General features: G+C 39.4%; 1 protein-coding gene and 1 long non-coding RNA gene across 8 annotated transcripts in view; one reads left to right on the forward strand and one right to left on the reverse strand.

Annotated features, from left to right (window-relative positions):
- Window positions 1-582: 582 nt before the first annotated feature.
- LOC108716709 lies at window positions 583-10,300 on the reverse strand. The gene is made up of 3 exons (XR_001935729.2): window positions 10,174-10,300; window positions 6,518-6,729; window positions 583-2,746 (listed from the first exon to the last, which is right to left on the reverse strand). It is a non-coding gene; the product is annotated as an uncharacterized LOC108716709 (long non-coding RNA).
- The window catches only part of arid1b.L (AT-rich interaction domain 1B L homeolog), a 229,256-nt gene continuing 215,862 nt past the window's right edge, over window positions 9,579-22,972 (forward strand). For 3 of the 7 annotated variants that reach the window (XM_018263082.2, XM_041562762.1, XM_041562763.1), the window contains exon 1: window positions 9,579-12,451. In XM_018263082.2, the coding sequence (XP_018118571.1) occupies window positions 10,769-12,451 (1,683 nt within the window). In that variant the 5' untranslated portion in view covers window positions 9,579-10,768. The remainder of the gene's footprint in view (window positions 12,452-22,972) is intronic. The other 4 variants (XM_018263083.2, XM_018263084.2, XM_018263085.2 and 1 more) reach the window with 3 other exon arrangements.

Here is a 22,972-nt window from a genome sequence, read left to right on the forward strand (position 1 = left end):
CAAGGCCGTGCCCTGGAGGTTTAAGCTGAAAACAGGAAGTCTGATACAGAAGTCCATGTGTACACTATAGAAGGAAAGAAATGTGGTGTTTCTTTTGACAGAGGACTCAGAGCAGCATTACTTTGAGGGTTTAATGGAGTATTTATATAGATCTTTCTGATAATGCTTACTTAATTTTAGCCTTTCCTTCTCCTTTAAGTGAACCATCTGAATACCGCACCAAATCCACACTCTCATCATGGATGGAAAATTACGATGAGTGCAAACTTTTTGCATTTTGTAGTGTTCAGACTTGGTTCAGCCAGGCTCTTGTCTTTGGCCAAATCTGAATCCTGCTGAAAAAGGCTCAGATTTGTCCAAATCCCAGATTTGGTAGACCCATATTTCTCACACTATCTCTTTTGTATGACCCATATTGAAGTTACAGTCAATTACACACAGTGTACTAATGCTCTGTCCCCAAAAGAATACAATCCAAGGCTAGACACAGAAAAAAAAATCAAGACTGTGCACAATATTTGTCCCAATGTGCAAAAAACTCAAGCACTTTGTCATGATTTCTACCTACCATATGTCATTCCAGCACAATTAAAAGAAACTTGTACCAGACGTGCCAAAACATGTGCAAAGGAACCCAGAGTTACCTTGTAATTTCCGCGTACAATGTAGAGCTCCCTTCCATCAGAGTACACTGAACCTTATGCCCTAGTCTGGCCCTACCAGCATATTGGCAAACAGAACAAGTATAAACAAGGGCATGTGCATTAATATATAATGTTTTGACTGTTCAGATTCTACTGATTTTTGTGGCTTTTTTTTGTGGCAATTATCAATAAGCCCAATTGTCAGAATTTTTGCATTATCCCTTTTCTATACTCACACAAAAGCCTAAGGGCAGGCAAGCCTTTGTAATACATGACTGCACACCAGATATCAAGAGAATCTTACAAGTATTACAGAACGAGTGCATTAAACAGGCTTTTCTGAAACCAGTCAAACAGCATCTTCGATTTTAAAAGAGGGGAAATAAAAGTATAGTCTTGAAAAGGCAATAAGTTACATACCGAGTGTGTTCTCACCAGGGGAGTATATTAAAGCAGTAAATTCAGAACCTATCTATTGTTATCATTTGCTATGGCATCACTGGTGGAGAAACATCATAGTTGTAATAGTTGAAACCTCTGTACCTTGATATTTTGTAACACTAAAAAAGATGAATTGTAATCTTTTTCCTGTTGTCCGATCTCTGATGATATCAATGGAGGCAATTCTGGTGGTAAAAAATGTAATGGATAAAGACAAAGAGCCACCTGCTGTAAAACAGTATCCTTGAAATAACAATGTATATATTCCAATCCTGTGCAAAACATATTGTCTTCATTTTGAGCCCTTTTTTTAAAAAAATGTAATCTGTGTATGTAAATGTGGGTACCAACCTGTATTCAGTCATGTAATTCTCACAGGGGGCTTCAGCTTGCAACATTAAAAATCAACAATTTGGTGGCCAAAGTGAAAAAATAAATAAAAATGAGAAGACGGCAAAGTATCTATATCCTAAAATATAAGTTACAGAGGAGTTTAATCACCATATAAGAGCTGAAGATCAAGGGCTTGTATTCAGGTCATTGAACTCCAAAGTGACTTCTAATATCCTCGTAATTTACAACAAGGGTACATTATTTATCATAATAGATTAGTTTCAGTGATGTGACAGAAATTAAATCACTAAGAACTGATGACATCACAAAGCACCATATATAATTTACAGGATATTCATTGCTCTTGTGTATTACATATATAAAACACAGATTTGCTGCACCATTCACCTTGTGATGGAAAAATGTTGACTCATTTCCATATTATACAAAAACCTCTTTTCAAACATAGGCAGCACTCATAAAATATATTGAACAAAATATATTAGTTATTAGTGATGTGTAGGTTGATCCGAAACATGCGGTGATCATGGGGTTGACCACTGGTTGGGTAGGTTCGGGTTGAAATGTGGCAACCATTGCGGGTTAGATGCTGGTCAGAATGGGGAAGTACACTCCTCCACTGCTCGCATAGATTCCCTGTCTTGGAACCAGAGGTGTGCAAAGATGAATATGGGTAGGGTGCGGGTCCTACAATGGCAACATTTTGCAGGTTAGGGTGTGATGGTACTTGGGAGGAAGTACCTCTTCTCTTACACAGAGCTGCTTATGGGTTTGATGCACGCGCCACTTGTGCACATCTTAGCTTCTGGGTACTCAATTAAACATTCCATAAATCCAAGACTTGCCAAAAGACCAATGCAGATATGGCCTATAAGCACCCCATTTACCCCGAACATACCAGTAAGACCATGGCAAAAATGGGCAATGAGCACTCTATTAACCCCAAACTTGCCACACTGAGAAGTGCATAGATAAATTGAAAGCATTACCTCACCAAGCAGAATACTACACTTTTCTTCTTTTCCAATCCCAACCAGCTTTGGACTGGGGGATCCACGGCCCACCAGGGCTGCCACATCAGGGGGCCCCCACACCAACTCTGGGGCTCCAAACACAAAGGTCCTCCGATGCTGCACCACCCCTCCTGCATACCTGTTCTGTCACCAGCAGGAGTGGAAGTCCAGGAGAAAGCACCCATAGATCCTGGAAGGCCCACCAGGTTTTTCAGGATGTGTCCTGCCAGTCCATTTGAAACCCTGATGAAAACACTGCTTGTCTTTCTCTCTGCCTCTTCCGCATAGCTGAAACTGTAGTAAAAAACAAAATCAAAGATGTCCATGTGTTCCCCAGTGAAATGCACAACTATCTTTGATTTATTCCAGCTAACCAGGGAGCTGGGCTAGCAGGTGGAGAGGCACTGGAAAGTCCCTACAGACCCAGGCCCCTCCCACGCAATGTGGTATGGTTGCACTCTCTATTTCTTCCTCGACTACTTTTATAATGCTTCAAGCTACTTTACCAAGCAACCACTGCTATTACCATTAAGGGGCCTGCAGTAACTGGCTTCTTGAAAGGAAATTCAATAGAATTCTATAAAAGAGGCCACCACCTACGGTACCAGTTCCAGGGCTTCTGAATACACAGTAAGCTACCTTCTCTCTCTCAGTTGCCAGCCAACTAAATGTAATTAAATATGGTGACTCCACAAAGTTTTGAGGGAGTGCACACAAAACCCTCTGGAACAATTATGGCAATATAGCTGCACATTTATTTTTTCTTCCAGTCTGTCCCTTTTATTTTTTCAATGAAATGGGCTCTTATTGTTAACAATTTTGATCAAATGGCTCGGTATATTTCGTTTTTTTAGCTGTGGTATTACTGAGCATTTAATTTTTTACTAAATCCATCTTAATATGTATATAATGCAACTACTTTAGAGCCTTATAAAAGCTAATTAATCAACATGACACATATTTTGATCTTATTAACATGTGACTTACTAATTAAAAGGGAAGTGGAACTACAGAAGACAACACAAAAAGGTTCTTGGTTTGAGTAACATTACCCATGTAGCAGTAAAAAAAATGATAATTGCAAAGACTTTAGGTCGTGTTTCCATGAAAACGGTATAATTCTGTATTAGTTAGGTTATGTTTAATTTGAAAAGTATCTTATACAAACAAATAATATGTGGTGAGAAATATGGCAGACATATATTTGGTTTTATCTGCAGTGTCCCGTGAGGAATAGTATTTTTTCATTAATTTTCGGACGTTTCCTGGAAATTAGTTTTAGTTCAAAAAGGAAATCTACATTTTTAAAAAAATGTATGTATATTCAGTTATGTATTGTACAGTAAATATAAATATATTTTAAAAACCTTAAAATTAGAAAAATACTCTATTCTACTGTATATGTGGAAACACATATATGAAATCCCCATGGTCTCCAAGGAGCAGATTTATCCAGGGTCGAATTTCGAAGTTGAAAAATTCGAATGTCGAATTCAAAGTTTTTTCATAGAATTTGGCAATCGATCGATCAAATTAAAATCAAATTAAAATCGAACTATTCGAAGGATTTCAGCGATCGATTGAAGGATTTTAATTCGATGTGTAAAGACTTGAAAAAAGTTTGTAGAAGGTCCCCATAGGCTAACATAGCAATTCGGCAGGTTTAATTCGGTGAAGTATTGAAGTCGACGTTTTTTTAAAGAGACAGTACTTCGATTATCGAATGGTCGAATATTCAAACTATTTTAACTTTGAATCGAATTCGAAGTAAATTCGAAGTCGTAGTATCCTATTCGATGGTCGAAGTATCCAAAAAATTACTTCAAATTTCGAATTTTTTTACTTCGTACCTTGATAAATCTGCCCCTAAGTATGGCAATAATATTTTCCATTATTTCATGTAAATTCCTGGCCTATAGATCAAGAACCAATACCAAAACACACTCCACTAGAAATGAGTATACTTTAGTTTGCAAATTCCACAATATGCCCCAAACCTATATTCTCTAAAAGTAGCCTTTCTACTGAATCAGCACTACACTATAACTGCCATCAAGTCAATATTCATACCAGGAAAATGTTTTTAAACACATTTTATTTCTCAAATGCTTGTTTCCAAAATCCATTTCTTTGCAGTTCTGCAAAAGCATTGCATCCAAAAAAAGTTTTACTCTCACAATGCATCATCCTTTAGGCATTTCTCCAGAGTGATGTCATACTGTAGCCTGGGGCAGCTGCTTAGGCAAGATTTAGAGACAAAATGTGAAGGTTTCTCTCTGTTAATAAATACAGGAAACACCATGGCCAGCCACAATAAAATATCATTTGTATATTGTACCCAATTGTGTGTATATATATATATTAAAGATTGTCTTTGGTAAATGATCAGTTACAGTACTTTTAACAAATAACTGAAAATGTAGTTAACCAGGTTTGATAATATCTTATACTGGATGACACAGTTAAAAAAATCATCTTCCAAAATGCAGATGCTGAAGAATAAACCTATCCAGGACCTTTCTCTGAAAAAAATACATATAACAGTTCTAATATGGATGATTATTTTTCTTTCCTTTTTCCCTCACATCTATTACACTGTACATCGTGACTTGTACATTATATTTGTACTTGTTTGTCTATCTGCTTTGAATCATAGATAATGTAGTAATACAATCTTTTTTAAAAAGGGCTGGTAAAAATGATGATGATATGCCAATATTATTAATAGGAAAAAAAAAGATTAGAGATGTAAGATGTTTTTTCCAGGAAAGGTAACAGCCCTAGGCCATATATTTATATTATAGGTATTAGTTTTGTGGGTGTGTATATATACATATATGTGCATAATACAAGTTACTGAGGAGTTCCATGACCATATAAAAGCAGGAGGCCGAGTCGTGGACCTCCAAGGTGACTTCTAATATCCTCATATTTTGCAACAGGGAGTACTTTATTTATTATAATACACAAGTTTTAGTGCGCCATGTGACAGAAATTACATCACTAAGCTCCGATTATAACCGATGACATCACTAAGCACCATTAATAAGGATATCATTTACAGGATATTCATGGCTCCTGTTATATATAAATGTCCTCAGTTACCAAAGTTTTTTTTTTTTTAAAGCAGACAAGGGCTCATTAAAAAAAGCATGGGTGTTTTCTCAACAAAATGAATGTCTTCTCTGTTAAAGGAGAAATCAACTCGTCCATCTTCTGCGTCCTCGGTAAGCTAACTGTGAGATCGCAAATTTCCGTGTAATTCCGTGCATGCGCAGTTGTGTAAACCGGCAAACTGCTCCAACTGCACATGCGCAGAAATACCGATCTCGCAGTCAGCTTACAGAGGACGCAGTAGATGGACACGTGGAACTTCGCTGGAAGAATCTGCAGCAAGGGTATGGGGCATCTCCCCAGGGGGGTAGTTAGCCTGGGGGGAGGAGGGAGGGGGTTCTACCTGGGGTGGGGGGTACGGGTTTTTTACAGGAAAGGTTGAATTCTCCTTTAAGTTACAAACAAGTTGTGGCACACAACCTTTACTGAATGTGTTGGTGAATAACATCATCTCCAGTATCTGCCATCATAAATGTCAACTAGTGAGTTGCACATTTAGATACAAACCATCAAAGGAAATCTGGCAACCCAAAGCTGTTAATTTCAGGGCTCACTAATGCCCATTGGGCACTGTACTTTGAACTAGTGTGGAATTAAGCATAGAAAACTGAATGGACACATTGGATGATGCTAAGGGGCATGTTTAGACACAAGTACCTTTGCCAAAAGCACCAGCATTCACAATTTTGTATCCATTTTACCACTTTCCAATCCTGTTCTTAAAATGAGCGCTACTGTCATGTATGGCACAGCAGCAGTGCTTTCGGGCCATTCCATGCCAGCATTCCAAGTCACAGTGTACAGTGCAGAGACCTGCATAACTCCAATAAAGACAGCAGTCTGCATTCACCAGTACTATATCCATTGGGGGCAGGCAGGGGGAAGCACATAGGTCCTCAATCAGACATGCAAGTTTGGGTGCTCTTTTCCCATAAAGTAGTGTTAACTTACCAATTAAATAGAGAGGTGGCGGTTCCAGGCTTTTCCTTGAATCTTCAGGGAGAGACGTTGCATATGATTGATCCAGTTTATTCACTCAGGTGCTGTCTGGAAGTGACAGGCTAAGGTCAGTATAGGCAGAATCAGCAGAGGTTAGGGACAGGCAGGGTTCAAGAACAGGAAACCAGACCATAAGCGCACCCAGGAACTATTTCACAATAGACCTACATTGGGCAATTAAAAAATAGACAAGGAGTGATGACGTCAGATGAGGCGGGTCAAATAAAAGGATGCATGCCAAAATGCGAACAAACAGAAGAATGTGGGCATCCCCCAAGGAGAACTGCGGGCATCCCCACAGCACCACTAGACCACCAGTTATCATTACACCTAGGTCCAACAACTGGCTCATACAGTGGACCTACAGCAACCTGTTGGACAAGTCCCACATCAATGCACGCCTTGGTGGTCTGACTGGATTTTCAAACCTGGCTGATATTTTGCAAATTTCCGGCCAAATATTGGTCGGTTAGGGTAATCAATGGGTCATTAAGCTGCTGAATTGGTCTGGTGGGACCAAGCTGGCAGATCTTATAGGCCTGTGTATGGCCACACTTAAAAAGAGCTTGGGGAAGCACTGATTTCTAAGGCACCGCCTGTAACCCTAATTGCAAATCTGGTCTCTGTGACTAAAAGCTCTTCTACTGGCCCCCATTTTATCCACAAGATAGTGCTTCCTCATTGTTCTATTTTCCTGCCAGAGGGATTTAAACAAAGGAGCTCCCAGGATTCCCCCCAGAAGAACTGGGCAAGCCCAAAATTGTCAAACTTTCAGTGAGAAGGAGGAGAGCATTCAAGCACAGATTAACTGCTTGTGGTTAATATTTATTCAAGCTGCTGTACAGCAGCTTCTTGAATAAATATTAACCACAAGCAGTTAATCTGCGTTTGAGTGCTCTCCTCCTTCTCACTAAAAGTTTGAAAATTCCCCTCCATTAATGATGTGGCAGGGCCCATGCCAATTGGACTTGTTGCACAGAAGCAGGACCAGTCTCCCTGACAATCAACCCTAGTGGTTGTGAGAAAGGACAAACTGATCAGATAAAAAGAAGAAATACCAAATAAAAGAGGTGGAGAGGAGCATTTTTTTGGCTGGGGTGTAACCTAGCTGGAGGAGGATACCCTCCTCTGCGTTTCCTTGGAGTCTACCGTAGTTGCATCAGGAAGGTATCCTACAACAGTTTGGATCTCCCTACCTCCCAGAAGGACTGTTTATTCCTGGACTCTGCAACCTCACTGTATTGTTATTCTGTAGATATAGCCAAAGGATCTGTGCGTTTAAACTTGGAATTGCCTTAAAGGAGAATTCAACCCATCTGTAAAAAAAACGAGTACCCCCCACCCCAGGTAGACCCCCCTCCCTCCAGGCTAACTGTCCCTCCGGGGAAATGCCCCATACTTTATACTTACCCCTCGGCGCAGATTCTGCCAGCGGAGTTCCACGCATCCATCTTCTGGGTCCTCGGTAAGCTGACCGGGAGATCTGTATTTCTGCGCATGCGCAGTTGCAGCAGTTTGCCGGTTTGCGACAACTGCGCATGCGCGGAATTACACGGAAATTGACAATCTCACAGTCAGTTTACCGAGGACCCGGAAGATGGATGCGTTGAACTCCGCTCGCAGAATCTGTGCCCAGGGGTTTACATCAGTAATAAACCCCTTTTCCCAAGTGTGGTATTTCACTGTTTGTGTTAGTTGCTCATACTGTGCACTTTGTATGAAAGTCTCCAAGAGCAGTGAGCATGTTCTTTAAAAACTGTGTTGGCCCTGTTGCTTTATATCAGTGCTGTCCAACTGGTGGCCCATGTCCCAGATCTACCTTGGGTGGCCCCTGTATTAAAGTTTGTTTGCTCTGACTGCTTACCTTGTGTAACCTTTAAAAGGTGTCAATACTTTGAATAATTGATCCCTGCATTGCTCACTCATATTTGTGATTTTTCTTTTTGTTGAAAAAAAAAGGGGAAAACCAGGGTCTTCCTAGGCTCAAGACTTAAACAGTGGGGGCTCTTGGCCAGTACCTGGGTGTAAGCCTGTAAACCCCTGTATTGTTCACACCTATAAGCCCGGCATTGTTCACTCCTCAGACCCAGACTGTAAACTCATGCATTATTAATACTGTACATCCCTGTTTTGTTCACATCTCCAAATGTAAGTCCCTGCATTGTTCACACCTGTAAACTAGTGATGTGTGGGTCAGGGTTTTCCTGACCCGCACCCGACCCTAACCCGCCCTGCTGCAACTGTGCCCGCCCGCACCCGCGCTTCCGGGGTACTTTTATAGACCCACGCTGACAATTGCGAGACTATACAACCGGAAACCGGAAGTCGGATGCCAGCATTTGAAGGTAGCGGGCGGGGAGAGCAGGAGAAGAGCCCAACCCGCACACGCCCGCCACCAGCGAGGAGCAGTGCGAGGTCGACCCCAACCCGCTGGTATCGGGTCGGCCCGCACATCACTACTGTAAACCCCTGGATTATTCACACCTCAGTCTGTAAACAACTGCATTGTTTACCTGTTCCCTCCTCAAACATGACTGTACTGTTCATCTTAGAGTGGCCTTGATAGGTTTCCCTGTCTCCTGCTCTACTCCGACCTGTGTCTGCCCTGCTATATGCTGCCTGCTTGTGCCATACTCTGCCTGCTCTATGCTGCCTATTTTTTCCATGGTCTGCCTGCCCTACGCGGCTTGTGTGTGCTGTACTCTTCCTGCCCTCCGGTGCCTGAGTGTGTCAAACTTTGTCTGCTCTATGCTGCCTGCACATACCATACGCTACCTAATCTACACTGCCTGCATGTGCCATACTATACTCTGCCTGCCCTGTGGTAGGTAAGCCTGGTGGAGGTTTGTTAGTATTTTATAGTTTATGTTCTGCCATACACATTAGGAGTCTAAGGTTCAGTTAATCTTTTTTTTAGGGACATTTTTCTGATAATTTTGATAAATATATCTGAAAATGTTCCTTTTTTTCTTACTTAACCTTAAAACTTAAGCTATCTGTATATTTTTGCCAATGCGATTTTAACCCCAGACTAAGCTAAGCATAGAACTTTGCATTTTGATTGCCACACACCATAGTGAGCAAGTGATGTCATCTTTCCTAGGTCCTAGTAGCCCCAAACCATGCACATATCCATTGATGAGAAACACTGATTATTCAACTGGTAATTTTCTTGTGTCCTATGTAGTATATTGCTGTACAGCCTGGCCAGGCTTACAGTTAATAGAAACGAAGCAAAGCCAGTTTGGTGCGTCTGTACGGCTCAATACTGTCTCCATTACAAATCATTAATCTATACACAGTCGCTACCACCCTGCTTGCAGGTGCCTCTTGTTGTCTTAAGCCCCTTATAGCTCCCCTGGAATCCTGACAGTCATAGTCCTGTGAGTCACAGAGACTGGTAAAGCTTTCCCTCCCACAGCCCTTCTCTTCTGGCACACTGCAACCACTCCTCTCTGTTGTTTCTCACTAAGAGAAGCAGGGGGGTGGGTGGAAGGAGGACAGACAGCCGAGCTGAGCACTCTACCAAATGATATGCTTATTGCCAGACTGTGTCCAAAGTAGGAAAGGGCACCATACATCCTTGGATTCTTCTTGCTAGAAATCACCTTGTTGTTATAAGGACAAACCAACAGAGCGCGCGCGTGTGATTCTCAAAGTCCCAGGCAGCAGAATGAGCTAGTCCACTCCAGGTTTTCCATGTGCTCTGAAGCGATCAGAAAGAAGTGGATAATGGTAGCTCCAGCCTCTCTCCCTCACAAGCCACGCTGAGCCAGATAGACACAGCCAGACGTGTATACACTTATATCCGGGTTACACAGGAAAACACAGACGCGCACACACACACAATGAGAAAAGTTTCCTTTTAAACTTTGTGCATATGCACCTTCACAAGAGGAGAATGGAGAGAGCCTGAGGAGAAGAAAGCTTAAAGCTGCTGCTGCTGGGATTTTTTTTCTGTTTTGTGTGGCTTTTTTCTCTGGGTGCTGCTAACCTTACTGCATCCATTCTAACAAGAAATGATTCACAATTGTATGACTAGGACCCTACTACTGCGTGGCGTTTAGGGGGTTTCCCCCGCTCGGATTTGCTGCTATTTTCCCCCTTCTGGGTATTAATATTTGTATTATTTTCAGATTTTTTTTTTTTTTTACTGGATTGTTGGGGATCTGGTGCTGCTGCTCGTAGGACTGAAATGTTGCAATGATCATGGCAGCGCAAGTGGTTTCAGCTGCAGCAGCCCCTCCAGCCACCAATGCGAACAATAAGGGGAAAAGCCAGGGTCTTCCTGGGCTCAATCAGGACTTGACCAGCGGGGGATCTGGGCCAGTTCCTGGATCTGTGTCTGGATTGGGAGATGGAGCAGCAGCCAACAGCAGCACGAACAACAATAATGGGGATCATCTCCACCACCACCACAGTCTTCTGCACCACCACCATCTACATCATCATCACCATCATCATGAAGTAAGCATAGCCACTGGAACATCACTGTCCTCTGCCAATGCTAATAACACCAACAACAATAACAGCAGTTCAGATGGGGGACTTAAGGAAGGCAGGAATTCTACAGTGTCATCCCATTATCATAGTGTGGATATGGGTGGTGGGGTCCCAAATTACAAGCTTAAAGGTAGTAGTGGAAGTGGTGGGGACTATCTTGCACCCATTACTCACCCACTTCACCCTCCTCATCACCATGCCCACCACCCCCAACAGCACCCATCCCACCATGCACCCCAGCATCTGCAACAGCACCCTCCCTACCACCCTAACCATCCACATCCACCCCAGCAACTAAATCAACTGCAGCCTCAGCAGCTATCAGGGACCATCCAGCAACCAAGCCCAAATAAGAGCAGCCCTGGAGAAGGCAGCAGCAGCGAGGCGTCAGACATGGAAAATCAGCAGCAGCAGCAACAACAACATGGTGGTGTAGGGGAAGAGGGCTCCAACAGCTCTGCTGCAGCAGGGAAGGATGTGGCTTTGGGCAATCAGGGGGACTCCCAGCCTAGGAGGGCTACGAAGACAGACGAGGACGATATGCAGCAGGGGAAAATGAGAGTTGGGGAGCCAGCGAGCGGCCAGTATGAGCATACAGTGCTGGGGGGAGGGCAAGGAAACGGCAGCAGCAATAATACTACTTCTAATAATAATATTGGTGGCAGTGGGGGATCTTCATCTTCTTCCACATCCTCCTCTTCTTCCTCAGTGTCCGAATTTAATAGTTATTATGGTAGTGCAAGTACAAGCAGAGCAGGGCCTTGCTTTGATCAACATGGCAGACAACAAAGCCCTGGAATTGGGATGATGCACTCTGTAACAGCGGCCCCCAACAGCATTATGGAGCCCATTCAGAACTCCCACGAAGGGTTCGGCAGTAGTCACTATGAGCAGCACTACCAGGGATCGTACAGTAGGGCCGTTGCGGCAGGAGGGGGGATAGGAGCATATGGCAGCTCAGCGGCTGGATATGGGGTACTCCTCTCCCCAAGGCAGAGCAGCAGTGTAACATCGGGCAGCAGCATTTTGATGGGGGGAGGGGGTACCAGCCATGGCAAAGCACCAGGTGCCTCCAATGCAGGGGGCTTCCAGCGGTACCAAGGACAGAACCCACACCCTTCAGGAGCTACCCCTACACTTAATCAGCTTCTAACCTCACCCAGCCCCATGATGAGGAGCTACGGGGGTACTTACCCTGATTTTGGGAACTCTGGTGGTCCACAACAGCAGAGTGGAAGTAACCAGGGGAGTCAGCCGCCTATGGGAATGGGCAAGGACATGGGCTCCCAGTATGGAGCAGCAAATACTGCTTGGGGAGCACAACAAAGAAGTCATCCGGCAATGAGTCCTGGCAGCACTGGGCAGAACAGCAACAGACCCCAGGTAAAATCATTTAAGTGCACTCACTCGTCTACCCTTAACATTTGCCCTGTGTGGGGTTACTCGGCCTTCTGGGGGCCATTTGCCTCAGACTATTCCCCAGTAATGGAGCTGCATGTCCCACGTACTTTTTATTTCCTTATAAAGGGTTGCAGCCATTTGTGTGCCGCTTATGGGAGGATTTGCAATAGTCTACTTGCTTTATTAGAGCTCATTCTGGCATATTAAAAGCACAATCCTCTCTCCCGCCCTCATATTTGTTGCCTTATTGTGTCCCTGGGGCAAAAATATGTTGAAATGGCTCCTTATTGTCCCAGGCAAATGTACCCCCTTTGGTAGCCTGTTTTGTTTTTTTCCATTTGCAGTGGCAGATATTAAATGGCGTAGAAATCTTAAACCATTCTATGTGACTGCTTACTGTATCAAGCTTTGTCAAAAAACAAAAAATATGTATTGTTAATTATCATACATATTCATCAGTTCAGATGTGCTATGCATTTAATGCCATCCCCCATTGTTCTTTCTCGTGATTTGAGCCTTAATATGAAGCACTGCATTCCCTCATTTTCCAGGGCTTGTACTGATTTTATTTATATATATATATATATATATATATATATATATATATATATATATATATATGTGTGTGTATTTGATGTAGCTGAGAATTATGGGAAATGGAGATATGTATTTGTTGTACTGAATGCAAGGAATGGGAATGACTGCTCTTGTTTCATGACTGTTTGGGTGCTTGTTGTTTTAAGGTGGGAAAAAAAAGCCTTTGCGTGCAATGTCATTTAATACACAAGTCCGCTTTGCATTGCCCATACGATCATTCTATAGCATTTGTTAGCTTTTATTGGATTGTTCGGCCGCAATAACAAAGCAACAGCATCTTTTCCCCACTCTGCTCATTGCTAGCAGCCTGAATCTAAAGAGTGACTTGATCTCCTTTGCAAGGTTTGGAATTTGAATTGTGGAGGTAAACTGGCTGGAATAGTCTCTAGACAGCTGCCTCGGAGTTGACATCTAATCTGCCATCTGATTGGCTCCCCTCTCACCATTGGGCATTTAGCACTGCTGATGTAAATAGAAGTGCTGAGCAGTACAGTCACAAATATTCCTTACCACAAATAATAATCGAGCAGCAGCCACTGACAAATGCAGTCTTCCCACATTGTTTCTCCTTGCCTGGCTGTTTTTATTTGGGTAATCGTATGGCTAGGCATATGCCTGTATAGTAGTGTCCATTTGAGATTGCCCCTTAGCCATGTACAGCCTCTCTTATTATTTTATATTTTTTGTTTTGCAGTTGTATTAATCACATTTTTGCCTTTTTTTCTGGGTGCTTCCAACCCTCAACAAATAAATCTTTTTTCTAAATTTATATAGCTTGTATTATGGTTGGAAGTGTTGTAGAAATTCAGAATTTTAGAAATTCTTATTATAGAAATAAACATTTTGATTATTTTTGTAAATAATTTAACCATTTGTGATTGCAAGTTTGTTTGTTAAAACATAACCTTGATCTTGCACTGTTAAATTGTTATGTTTATTCTGTATAAATCTCACTCAGTTCTGTTATAACACATAATGCACATAATAATGGGAGTATATAAGTAAATAAGATGTGTGTGTGTATATATATATATATGTTTGTAATGTTTACGTGTGACACATATATAACATTTATACTTTTTTACTGAAATGGATTTTCTTATTTGTCCAAGAAAGAAAAATGTTTATATTCACCTAAAGCTTTTTTTTAATGTTACTTGCTGCACAGACAATATTTTGAATAATCCCCTTTTTCTTAAATCTATTTAAAAAAAAAGGACTAATTTTCGGGTGTCCAAAACTGCCACTGTGTTTTATTTACAGGAAAGCCAACTTTATGCATTTGAACGTCTACCTTATTTAATAAGGTTAACACTGAAATGACCATTAGACAGAAATATTTGCTATCTTTGTGATATTTCTGATGATTGTTACTGTAAAAGTTGTCGATACTTCCAATTTATGAGGTGCTCATGGATCAACGTTCCTTCCTGTATTTCTGTGTTTGTCTGTCTTGTGTGTGGATTGCATGATTGCAAAGAGGTTACCTTTCCTGATTCGGTAATGTGATAAGTGGTTCTATTGCCCCCACATTTGAGTGTCAAGGTTGGGGTGTTTCCTTTTACAAGACATTTGTATCTGTTTACTTTAGGTATATACAGAAGAGCTGTTCTAAATGTGACAAATCTGAGATGCTTCTAGAATATCCAGCTAGAAGAGCTGCTCTTATTGAATTTAATTTGTAATCATTCATTTTGTGTAATCAGTTCTCACACCGTGCAGCCAGCAACTTGCACTTATTTTTGATTCAAGTCAAGGTTACCTTAACCATGTTGCAGTGGATATACAGATGCAGGTTGGGTGGTGTGAAGTTGAAATATTTATCAATACAAAATTGGAGCAGCTCTTCATTGCCCACCATTAATCGTCGGATTTATTTCATTGCATAAATATATTATTTGTATGTGTCTTTATAGTATATAAAACAGTTAGATTTTGTCTGTTCTTTCTGTTTGCAGTGCAAGTGAAAACAATATGAGATCTTTCCATGGCCCACCAAGGCTACTAAGAACACTTTAAATGTTAAAAAATAAAAAGGCATGAATTTATTTTAGCCTATTTAGTAGCAAGTAAAAGGTACTGTTGTAATATTACAGAATAATATTGTTTGAAAGGAAACTATACACACCCAACAAATGAATCAACATTTTCTCTGTACTTTTCTGAACAGTGTTGCAATTGAAATAATTTATATTCTTTTTGTTTTTATGATATTAGCAGTTTTACATTGCTAATATCATACATTTTGTAACTGTAGTGCTCCCTACAGCATGAGGTTAATTTAATGATGTGTGAAGGGTTTCCTGATTCAAATGTCAACACTTCCTGCATCAGTGACCCTTCTGCAACCCAGGCAGAACCGCAAGGGGTGCTCCTAACTTGTTGTTCTGGGCCCAAAAATGGGACTCAATGTTGTTGCTTACAACCAATTTTGAGTCACAGGTTTAGCATAGGTTTGTAAAACCCTAGTGTAAATGGCATGTGGATTGGCATTTCATTATCAAGAGATTTCTGGATAATGTTATTTTTTAAGATGATAGATCCCATGCCTGTATTTTCCCCCACATATTTTCTAAAGTACATAGTGTTCAACATAAACTTTTAACCCTGTCAACAACTTAGATTCTACTTTGTTGACAAATGGCTTTACAGGCTGCTGTGAATATGTTTCTGCATTGTTATTTGCTATGGGAGGAAATGTTTTAAATTGTGTCCTCTCAAATTCACAGCTGAGAAACCAATTTTCTTAGGTTCACAAATATTGCAGTATTAAACAGCTGCCTTAAGGTGACTGAAAATTCATGTAGCAATATTTGGAAACCACCATGGCCACAGAAAAAGGGAACACTAACACAAGATCTTGGGTTCTAGGGATTTGACAGGCTACATGACAAAATCCGGTTTTCATTAGGCAACTTTGGCAGTGCTTGCTTTTGACCTTCAACTTTCTGTAATCTGTTTAGAGTAGAGCAAAGTGTGGCCTTGTATGTATTGAAAGATGGCTGCCTAGGCAAAACATTAGAGTGCCACATTTTCTTTTAGCAGGGGCCTATTGTGATGGACTATTTCATTGCCTGTGCCCTTGGTAATACAATTTGCAGTGTAATTATGTATACTAGCATACAGGTTGGATGTTTGTTTTTGTAAGATGGAACTTTTAAACTTATTAAATGTTCATTGTTTATGTATAGTCTAAAACTGCCCCTGGTTAGTGGTGCCTATTCTTTTACCTTAGTTATCATAAAATACATAAGGCTATTTTTAAAACTAAAATTAGACAGGTTTTAACGTAGCCTGGCTGTGGAATTTCTGTTATTCTCAACAATCAATTATACATGAATGTATTAAACATTATCAGTGCTTTACAGTAATTTGTAAATGTAATTACTTTTGAAAGCAGCATCTATCAGATTGTGTTCTTTGCACTACTGGTTCTGACTCCTGCTTAAGGCAGCTTATTAATAGGTGTGGAGGGGAAACTGTTTTTTTGCTTCATTGTTTCAATAGTCAGAACCAGAGAACTGAAGGGGAGATCCTCTTTAAAGTTGTGAGTGTGAAAAATGCAGCATAAAGGTGGACTTAGCATGTATTGTTAAAGTGATATTTAGGGAGCTGTAAATGCAGTAAAATTGGGTTGAATTTTTAAAAATACATCCTGAATTTTGAGCAAACTTTTTTTGAGCTGTTAAAATGCGGCATAGTCATTTAAATTCTCATATTTTAAGCCATGCTCATAAAATTCTTTCACCCAACTTTGTGTAAACATACTTAAATACTTGCCTCAGGAATAAATGTACAGTGCATCCTATATAACCATCAAATGTTAAATTGTTTCCTTTTATTATCAGTTGCTGTAGTTACTTATTTTTAACGGGAGTTCCAGTGCTAACCTCTTCTACAGAAGTGCCGTGACCTTCACATATGCAGATTAGCCATGTGTCTGTTTGAATTGAAACTCGCTGCCTCAGGAAGAGGCTTTTTTTTTTTTTCCTTTTTCTTTTTATTCCACTGCGAATCTGACAGCCATTCATCCCTGACCTGGGCAGAGGTAATAAAAGGAAATTGGATTCAGATGGAATGCATACAGATAATACAAGAAGGCAAGCTACAGGAGGAAGCAGCTCCCCATCTGGCTACAATGAGAAGAGAGAAATCTGATATTAAACCATTACTGTAACGCGTTCAATGACTTGGAAGTTTTTATTCTTCTTTTAACAATGAAGATAATTTTTTTTCCCAAGGACAGATATGTTTTTATTACTCCCAAAAGGAATTTCTTTGATGCCTTCTCTGGATTTCATAGCTTCAAATGAAATAAATAATTAATCTTCTGCCTGTATTTTGAAAAAAAAAGTCAAAGGCCGTTAGCAATATTTAACAGTAATCTACACAGTGCAAATGAAAAGGAGGACTTTCTACCAGTGTACATTGGGGAATATAATAAAAATCTTTATTGTGATTTTTTTTTTTTATATTCCTGCAAATATAATGGACTTCCCATAATTCGAAGCTTTCTGGATAAAGCATCCAATACCTGTATTACATTGCAAATATGCTAAGTTTTGGTCCTATTTATCATCCTTTTTCTATTTGACATTTTTATATTTCCCTAGTAGCATCATTTGTTTATAAAGTAAGCAGTGTTTACAAACTTTATAAGGGCATGTATACACAGGGAAGAATAGTGCATGGTTATTTTTCTTGTTTTTATGCATATTGTAGTTGTGACTAGAAGCTTTTTTTTAACCAATGTGTGTATGTCCATAGTTTTCTGCCACCAAAGGAAATATTTTAATTCAAGTCTATATATATAGATATATAGATATATAGATATATAGATATATAGATATATAGATATATAGATATATAGATATATAGATATATAGATATATAGATATATATATATATATATATATATATATATATATATATATATATATATATATATATATATATATATGTATGTAGAGTAGGGGAACCGGCACTCACGAAATGGAGGTCTAGCGTGCCTGGGTGCAGTCCAAGATCAGTAACATCGATTAGGCAAAGTAGAGATCGCACTCGCAGGACTTACTTTTAATAAAGTAACTTTATTGTGGACAGGTGCTGACGTTTCGGCTCAGCCGAAACGTCAGCACCTGTCCACAATAAAGTTACTTTATTAAAAGTAAGTCCTGCGAGTGCGATCTCTACTTTGCCTAATCGATATATATATAGTGAATAAAGTACCCCCTCTTGTAAAATATAAGGATATTATTAGGTAACTTCTAATATCCTCATATTTTACAACTGGGGGTACTTTATTTATTATAATACACAAATTTTAGTGAGTCATGTGACAGAAATGACATCACTACTCACCGTTTATAAGGATATAATTTACAGGATATTCAGGCTTTTGTGTATATTATATATATATATATATATATATATATATATATATATATATAATCTACAATCTGTTAAAATATATATATATATACACATACACATATACACCTCTTGGTTTTCATTGGTTTGATTTCACATGCAGTAATTGTTTCAATCAAGTGCTCCTGGTTTTGTTGCCTGCCTCCCCCCCACCCAGCCCCCATTCTTGCCATGAGCACTTGCAGTTTGGCAGGGATGGGAGAAGAATCATCTGTGTAGGGAGCACAAGTGCACTCATTTGGGACACAGTGCTGTGTTTAATAATATTCTTTTTCAATAATGTTTTTTTTTTTTTTTTTTTAAACCTACACATTGAATTAGGATTTTACCATTACATAATCTTATTCGCATGTACATAGGCAGCAACAATGCTGAATATGGATCAGGTATCTAAGACTTAAAGTGATACTGGCGCGATCCCTTGATAGTCTAATTACAAATGCAAACAGGACTCCAGCCTGTAGAGGGACCACGCCACCCCCCAGCCCAGCATGAGTTATTTAGCTTTTTATTCAGCAGCTCTTCAATTTGCATTTTAAGCAATCTGGTAGCTAGGGTCCAAATACCCTAGAAACCATGCATTGATTTGAATAAGAGATTGGGATATGAATAGGAGAGGGCTTGAATAGAAAGATGAGAAATAAAAAGTAACAATACATTTGTAGCCTTGCAGAACATTTGCTTTTTAGATGGGGTCAGCAACGCCCATTTGAAAGCTGGAAAGAGTCAGAAGAAGAAGGCAATAATTAAAAAACTATAAAAAATAAATAATGAAGACCATTTGAAATGACGCTTAGAATTGACAATTCTGTAACATACTAAACTAACTTAAAGGTGAACCACTCTTTTAAAAAAAAAAACTTGAATGGAAAAAAAACTAGATTTTGACCTTGAATTGCTCGAATTGATTGAGTTTTCAGACAAAACCCTTTTAAAAAACGTAATCATGAAGGTTATTAACATCTTCAAATGGTTCAAGGGAACTCTGCCATTGATTTCTACATGACCTCGATAGGTTTTAGCTGGTGCATATTCATATTCAAGCTATTTTCAAGGTCTGGGTCTAGTAAATCTTGAAAAATTAAAACTTTAAAAAAAAAACTGCATACATTTGAGTTTTTTCCTTTTAACCAGAAAAATAGATTTTTTTTACCAAAAACACAACCTCGAAAACGCAAATTTTAGTGGAAAATACAACTTGATCCTTGATAAATCTTGCCATTAGGGTTTTGAGAACATTCATCTCATATAGTGCACTGATCGCACACTAATGCCACAGCATTCGTTTTAATGCAAAAATGTGTTCTAATTAGGGATGCACCGAATCCAGGATTTTGTTCGGGATTCGGCCTTTTTCAGCAGGATTCTGATTCGGCCGAATCCTTCTGCCCAGCCGAACCGAATACTAATTTGCATATGCAAATTAAGGGTGGGGAGAGAAAGTGCATGACTTTGGCAGAAAACAAGTAAAAAATGTTTTCCCCTTCCCACCCCTAATTTGCATATGCAAATTTGGGTTTGGTATTCGGCCCAAATGTTTTGTGAAGGTTTTGGGGGCCGTATCTACCATATAGGCAAGCATGTGTCCGTATCTAGGGAGGCAGCTTAAGGTGTGACAGCCCAAAGATTCCTATATGGTAAACAGAAATATTGCAATTAATTGAATTACCCCAGTCTGTTGCAATATACTTGCTTTTGAATCTTGTGACAGAGCTGATTAGGAGATCAAACGACTCAATTTTAATGAGTGCAAATATGTAGCACCTGAAACAGCCCCCCATGAACTTACATAGTAAGTTAGGTTGAAAAAGACAACCTTTTTACTTTTTTTTTAACCTGCCTATTTGCCAGTTGATCCCTTGTGTTCCGGTTTCTTTCGTTCAGCCGCAGGGGAGCGCAGGAGTAGACGCACTGAATTCTTTTCAATGTGACTGTACTCACACAGACGCATGTAAGCTCTGAACGCAGGTTGGGACGCAGCATGTTTCATTTTACCTGCGTTCGGTGCTTACATGCGTCTGTGTGAGTACAGCCATATTGAAGAGAATTCAGTGCATCTACTCCTGCGCTCCCCTGCAGCTGAATGCAAGAAACCGGAATGCATGGGATCAAATGGCAGGCTGGTTAAAAAAAGTAAAAAGGTTGAACTTGAAGGACGTGTGTCTTTTTCAACCTAACTTACTATGTACATTCACCCCCCTGTGGCTGAAGCATGAAACCCGGAGCGCAGGTAAAAACGCTCGTCTGTAAGAGCCCTTAAATGACAGGAGCCTGACTTGTGCAAGTTTCTTGACACTTTTTTTTTTAAAGTTTCACTGTTTTTCTTGTTTTTTATTTTTGGAAATACCATTATGAGAAATAAGTGCTCTTTCACAAATCCGCATTTAAAATGGAGTGATGTAAAAAAAAAAAAATTCAGTTTTTTCCCTTTTATAAATAGGTCCCAGAAATAACCTTCATGTAAATCAATCAATTTTATGACTGTTATTATATTTATGCATTTTAGTGCCATGCTGAGAAATTCTGTTGAGTACAGCATGTTATTGTCTGTAATTTTGCCACTTTATTCATTTTATGTGTGGAACAGTTAGAGGCAGATGTTCACTTACATCTGTTAACAATATGTATAGCCACAACCCAAAGAGTTTTTGTAGTACAGTGCACTTCCACCAGCTTGTCATGTGTGGGACACATTAGTGGATGGACTTTTCCATAAAGAGTTACTTTTTTGTTTTCAACCACATTACACAAAAAGAGGAAAACAGTACAGGCAATGAGAACCAAAATCTATTTAAATCTCTTAATTGTAAAATGTCCTGCATTTTAATCAATAATAATGTTATTGTTTTGACACCCTGTTTAAAAAAAATGATGTCTGAAATGCAGTGACAGCTACTTCCTCCAGAGAATCAATCAGACAATTAATTTTGTGAAATGAAATGCTCATTATACAAAGCTTTACTTGAGAGGCCCAGTGATTAGAATCAATTTAATAGATTGTTACAGGTGGGACCTGATTAATAATTTGACATAAATGGAAAAGATGTACCGCTGGCAGAACTATTCCAAAATGCATTATTTTGACTGCATTGTAAATGGGGAACTAAACATTCACTTAATAACATCGACATCTTTAGATGAAATTGTGCATATTTCACATCGATTTTGAAACTGCTTGATCAAAGCATTGAATGTTGTATCCAAAATAATTTATAATTGCGCTTCAAAGTACATACATGTAATATATATTTATGAGAATAAAAATTTTTTTAAAAAAAGTTAAATTATGGAGCATTAGTGATGGGCGAATTTATTTGGCAGGCGAAAATTCGCGGCAAATCTGCGCAGTTCGCCGCTGGTGAATAAAATTGCAAAATAGTTGAGAAAATTTGTTGAAGTCAGTTTTTTTTTTTTTTCCATCAATATTTTTTATTGCTTTTTAAACACATGCAATATATGTGGAAACAAGAGTTTGACATGTTATCAAAGACATTACAGACAATTTGAAATGAACATAAGTAAGTTACCAGCTCACATTAATACAATATATAATGTCAACAGTGAATGTGCAAAATAAAATCGTTGCCGACGTCAAAGTTTTAATTACACGGACTCCCATTGACTCTAATGTGCGTAAGAAGGCGTCGGAATTGTCGCTGGTGTAAATTTTGCCGCCTGTGAATTGTCGCCGGCACCAAAATTTGCGTTTCTAAATTTTTCACTCGTTTCCTGAATTTTGCAGAAAATTTGCAAATTTCGTCGTCAAGCAAAACTGGCAAATTCGCCCAACCACTATGGAGCATTCATTGGCACATGGGAACAACGTCTTCTCTTGCAGGTTTATTATTTTCAGAATATCTTTTATTTTTATTTAATTTTTTACCATAACTTTGCAAAAATAAGAAATTGTTTATGTACAATTATGTGATTCAACTGGTTTAGACACGGGTAATTCTATCATTACCAATGAAAAGATCTTGATCATTTTGTCTGGTTTTAAAGCCCAGCTTCTTAGTTCCATGCACAGGTTTGAGCGGATGACTGGCCAAAATTAGTGCAGGGCTCTTCTCTCCACTTCTAGTGACATAATAACCTTGTCAAGTTATTTGTGACATCATCAGATTGGAGTTAGAAAGCCTTAGGTTAGGGTTGGGTTTGGCTTGAAAATATTCAACCCTGTTCCATGGTTAATAATAGATGTATAAAAAAGTAATTTCAAGTTATGCTTTTGTGGTTTACATTGAATTTCATGTTGTGTGTTTGCATATCTGAGAGCAAAAATACACAAAGGGGGTTTGTGGGAGGCTGGCACCACCCTGCATAGTTGCATTACTTGGGAAAAATGTCTCCTGACCAAAATTCTCAAAGGCTGATCCTCCTTCAGCAATATGTTTGCCATATGTAAACTGTCCCTTTACATCAGCATCAATTTAAATAATGGTTACAATTTAGGTGGAATCTAATATGTTCAATCAG

This window comes from Xenopus laevis, chromosome 5L (assembly GCF_017654675.1).
Source record: "Xenopus laevis strain J_2021 chromosome 5L, Xenopus_laevis_v10.1, whole genome shotgun sequence".
Taxonomy (NCBI): Eukaryota; Metazoa; Chordata; class Amphibia; order Anura; family Pipidae; genus Xenopus; species Xenopus laevis.